Source organism: Coenobita brevimanus, chromosome 19 (genome assembly GCF_032717465.1).
Source record: "Coenobita brevimanus isolate Jiangsu-jjx chromosome 19, ASM3271746v2, whole genome shotgun sequence".
NCBI lineage: Eukaryota > Metazoa > Arthropoda > Malacostraca > Decapoda > Coenobitidae > Coenobita > Coenobita brevimanus.
The window spans coordinates 2,902,918-2,907,010 of NC_136972.1; the positions used below are offsets into that span (position 1 = coordinate 2,902,918).

Sequence of the window (4,093 nt, forward strand, 5' to 3'; positions counted from 1 at the left end):
GCAGGGAAGAAAGGTTGCTGGTTCCTTGAAAGCAGTGATAAGAAACAGGGAAGTGAGCATGGAAGTGAAAAAGTTACTACATGACAGTATTGTGATACCAACTCTAACGTACGGAAGTGAAGCTTGGACATTGTTGGAAGGACACAAGTCAAGAGTGAGAGCAGTGGAAATGAGTTATTTAAGAGGAGCCTGTGGAGTCACGTGGAGAGACAGGCTGACGAATGAGGATATAAAGGAGCGTTGTGGTGTGGATGTGGATGTGATAGGAAGCGTTATGAGGAACACACTGAGGTGGTTTGGCCATGTGGAGAGGATGGAGGGCGAAAGACTGACGAAGAGAGTGTATGTGAGTGAGGTGGAGGGGGGAAGAGGGAGGGGGAGGCCGAGGATGAGATGGAGGGATGGGGTGGAGAGGTATATGAGAGAGGGGGGTGTGAGTTGGGAGCAGGGCAGTGAAATGGCGGGGGACAGGGTGACTTGGAGGCGATTTGTTTGTGGCCACCCCAAACGGGATTGAGGCGTCTGGCAATAGATAGATAGATAGATAAATGAGCTCCATGCAAAAATTAGGGTTCACTGGACAGTGATATTAAGTTGATGGTCTAATGGCAGCTGTTGTTCCAGGTTCACAGCTGGAGTCAGAGCAGTAAAGCAGTCGTAAACACTGTCGTCATCAGGATGCTGCCTGAGTAATGGATAATAAGTATAAAACAGGACTGAGGGCACATCTTCTGCTGTGTTAGCACATCCAATAAGAGATACCTCAGCCAACAGCTTATGAGTTATTATCCATGTAGTGTCCTGTGGAAGATTAGTTTTTTCCTACATAGGAGCTGATCTGGGATGATTTACCTGGTGTGGTATCCTTTGCAGTATCTGTTGCTGCAGAGACAATAGGTAACAGCTGTTGAAATAAGGAAGACGGTGGTAATATCAGTCTGAAATGACAGCTTGACTCAGCAATGATGGCCTGTATGTTTAAAGTTACGGTTCAGAAGCATTCACTTGTTAGCAATATTTAATCCTTTGGCCGTGGTGGGTGACGGTGGTTGCCCTACTAATTATTCTTTGTGACACGTCAGGGGACCACAGTCCACAGCTGAAAAAAGCACATTTCCATCCACACATCTGTTGTTTTTGTATAAATACAATAAGTTTTGATTTATGTGCCAACAAACGATGTACATGTGTCTAGTGTATATATACGAATGAAAAACCTTGGTTGAAGTCAAATATCTTGTCATTATAGCATAATTAGAGAATAGCACAAATTATTTTTGCATTTTTTCCCAGAAAATTACAATGTTCTCAAACAAATATGGTTAGTTTTGATTTCTCTTGATGTGCCAACAAACAGTGTACATGTGTTTAGTGCAGATATACAAATGAAAAACCTTGCTTGACTTAAATAATCTCGTCACAATTGGAAAATTACAGAATAGTAAAAATTAATTATTTTTGCATTTTTTCTTAGAGAATTAAAGTTTTTTTTTTTCATAGAGAAAGGTGCATTTTTTACCATTATCACACTAAAAAAATTAGAACTTCGTGGTCATTTTCCAGTGAAACAGTAACAGCAAAGTTATAATTAGCACATTAATTTTTTAGGGACTTAGGCTGCAACCAGGGGAATGACCGAGAAATGATAGGTCGCGGCCAAAGGGTTGAAGGAATTATAGCCTGTGCTGAAATTTTATCCTTTTTATGTATTTACAATTATTATCCAGTAATAGTGATGAATTTTTTACATTGTTCATTGTAATGAAGGCATCTTATGACTGAGCATTGGTACAGAGAAGGTAAGTCATCCTTTTGGTGGCAGACAGTAAGATTAACACCATGGTAGAGTAACTGAAGTATGGTGGAAGGAATGATATAATGGAGGTGGCAAAGGAAGAACCAAATGTAGTTAGAGTGTGAGTGACAAAATAATGGAGGTGGTAAAGGAAGAACCAGATGTACAGGCAGAGTGTGAGGTGGGTGACAAAATAATGGAGGTGGTAAAGGAAGAACCAGATGTACAGTCAGAGTGTGAGGTGGGTGACAAAATGTTCCTCAGTGACAATGAGATTGTCCTGGACGCAGTGTCTACAGGTGAAGTTAAGCAGTTCAGATGTTTAGAATGTGATAAAGCATTTCCTTTTAAGTACAATCTTATCCGACATGCAGTTGTTCATTCAGGGGTGAAGAATTTCAAGTGTGATGAATGTGGTAAACGATTTGCACAGAAAAGTGATCTTACCAAACACCAGTTAATTCATTCAGGAGTGAAGAATTTCAAATGTGATGAATGTGGTAAACTCTTTACAGAGAAGACAAATCTCACCAAACACCTATTAACTCATTCAGGAATGAAGAATTTCAAGTGTGATGAATGTAGTAAACTATTTACACAGAAGACAAATCTCGCCAAACACCTATTAATTCATTCAGGAGTGAAGAATTTCAAGTGTGATGAATGTGGTAAACTATTTGCAAAGAAGAGCGATCTCCGCAGACACCTGTTACGTCATTCAGGAGTGAAGAATTTCGAGTGTCATGCATGTGGTAAACTATTTGCACGGAAGGATAGTCTCACTCAACACCTGTTAATTCATTCAGGAGTGAATAACTTCATGTGTGATGAATGTGGTAAACAATTTGCACAGAAGCGTGGTCTCACCAAACACCTGTTAAGTCATTCAGGAATGAAGAATTTCAAGTGTGATGCATGTGGTAAACGATTTGCATGGAAGATTAGTCTCACCAAACACCTGTTAATTCATTCAGGAGTGAAGAATTTCTAGTGTGATGAATGAGGGGGAGGCCAAGGATGAGATGGAGGGATGGGGTGGAGAGGTATATGAGAGAGGGGGGTGTGAGTTGGGAGCAGGGCAGTGAAATGGCGGGGGACAGGGTGATGTGGAGGCGATTTGTTTGTGGCCACTCCGAAAGGGCTTGAGGCGTCTGGCAATAGATAGATAGATGATTGTGGTAAACAATTTACAGAGAGGGTAAATCTCACCAAACACCTACTAATTCATTCAGGAGTGAAGAATTTCAAGTGTGATGAATGTGGTAAGCACTTTGGTGGGAAAAGTCATCTCACCAAACACGTATTAAATCACCGTGGAGGGAAGAGTTTCTAGTGTGCATAACCCACCCCGTCCCAACCGATTTTCCACCACTGACCCTCCCCAATCCCGACCAATTTTGAAAAAAAAAAAAATTTGCACAAACCTCCGCTTTTGGTGAGAAACATCGAAAATTCTTAGAGAAATCACCCACCTGAGGTTTAAAATACTGGATACAGGTAGCAATACCTCTTACCTTAACTGTGTTTTCTCTCAGGCTTGCTCCAAAGAAAACGAGTTCTATGGGAGGGTAACTATTCCACACCACTCATAACTGGTATTTATTTATTTACTTGGTACAAATTTATATGTAGTACGAGAGGATATAGGTTTTCACATGGTAATATAGGCAATATAAGTTTTGTTGTACTCACCTAACACATCAGCATACCTGACCTTTTTTGGCAACATTACCTGATCATCATTTCTGACTGTTTCTTCCTCTAATGCTACGTAAACTTTGTCCTCCACATTGTTATTGATTGGGGAATCACTCTGGCCTTGAATTTTGTACCATGGCACAACATGTCTTTACTGGCCAGGTCACTGGTAACACGTGAATTGCCGAGACAATGGCGTGCAGGGGGAGGGGAGGTCATGCGGGGTAAGGCATTGTCCCTGCCTGGCATCTGGTAGAGGAAGGTGTCCAGTGTATATGTACCAAAAATCACGCACAAAGTTTGAAAAATGTGCAAATGATGGACCTTGCAATTGCAGCACGTTTATATACGTCACCGGGAGTCACAGTGACAAAACGTGTGGACTTTTATATTCTTCAGCGGGAGTTGGCGGGTTAATGTGGTAGACGGTTGACTCAGTTGATGTCATCCACTACTGTTTAATTCATTAAGGAGTGAAGAAATTCAAGTGTGATGAATGGGGTAAATGGTTTTATTATAAGTTCTCTCCAGTAACAGTTCAGGAGTGAAAAAATTTGAAATGTGATGACTTGAAAACTATGTAGAAAAAATCCTTATTCA

The 4,093-nt window shown here is 40.9% G+C and overlaps 1 protein-coding gene across 1 annotated transcript; it reads left to right on the forward strand.

The window, feature by feature from the left end:
- Positions 1-2,048: 2,048 nt before the first annotated feature.
- LOC145391607 (uncharacterized) lies at positions 2,049-2,786 on the forward strand. The gene has a single exon (XM_080266151.1). The coding sequence runs from the start codon at positions 2,049-2,051 to the stop codon at positions 2,784-2,786; it is 738 nt and encodes a 245-aa protein (XP_080122277.1).
- The last annotated feature ends 1,307 nt before the right edge of the window (positions 2,787-4,093 follow it).

What these genes read in the sequence shown, in the direction of transcription:
- LOC145391607 (XM_080266151.1), top strand. Translation starts at nt 2,049, where the DNA reads ATGTTCCTCAGTGACAATGAGATTGTCCTGGACGCAGTGTCTACAGGT.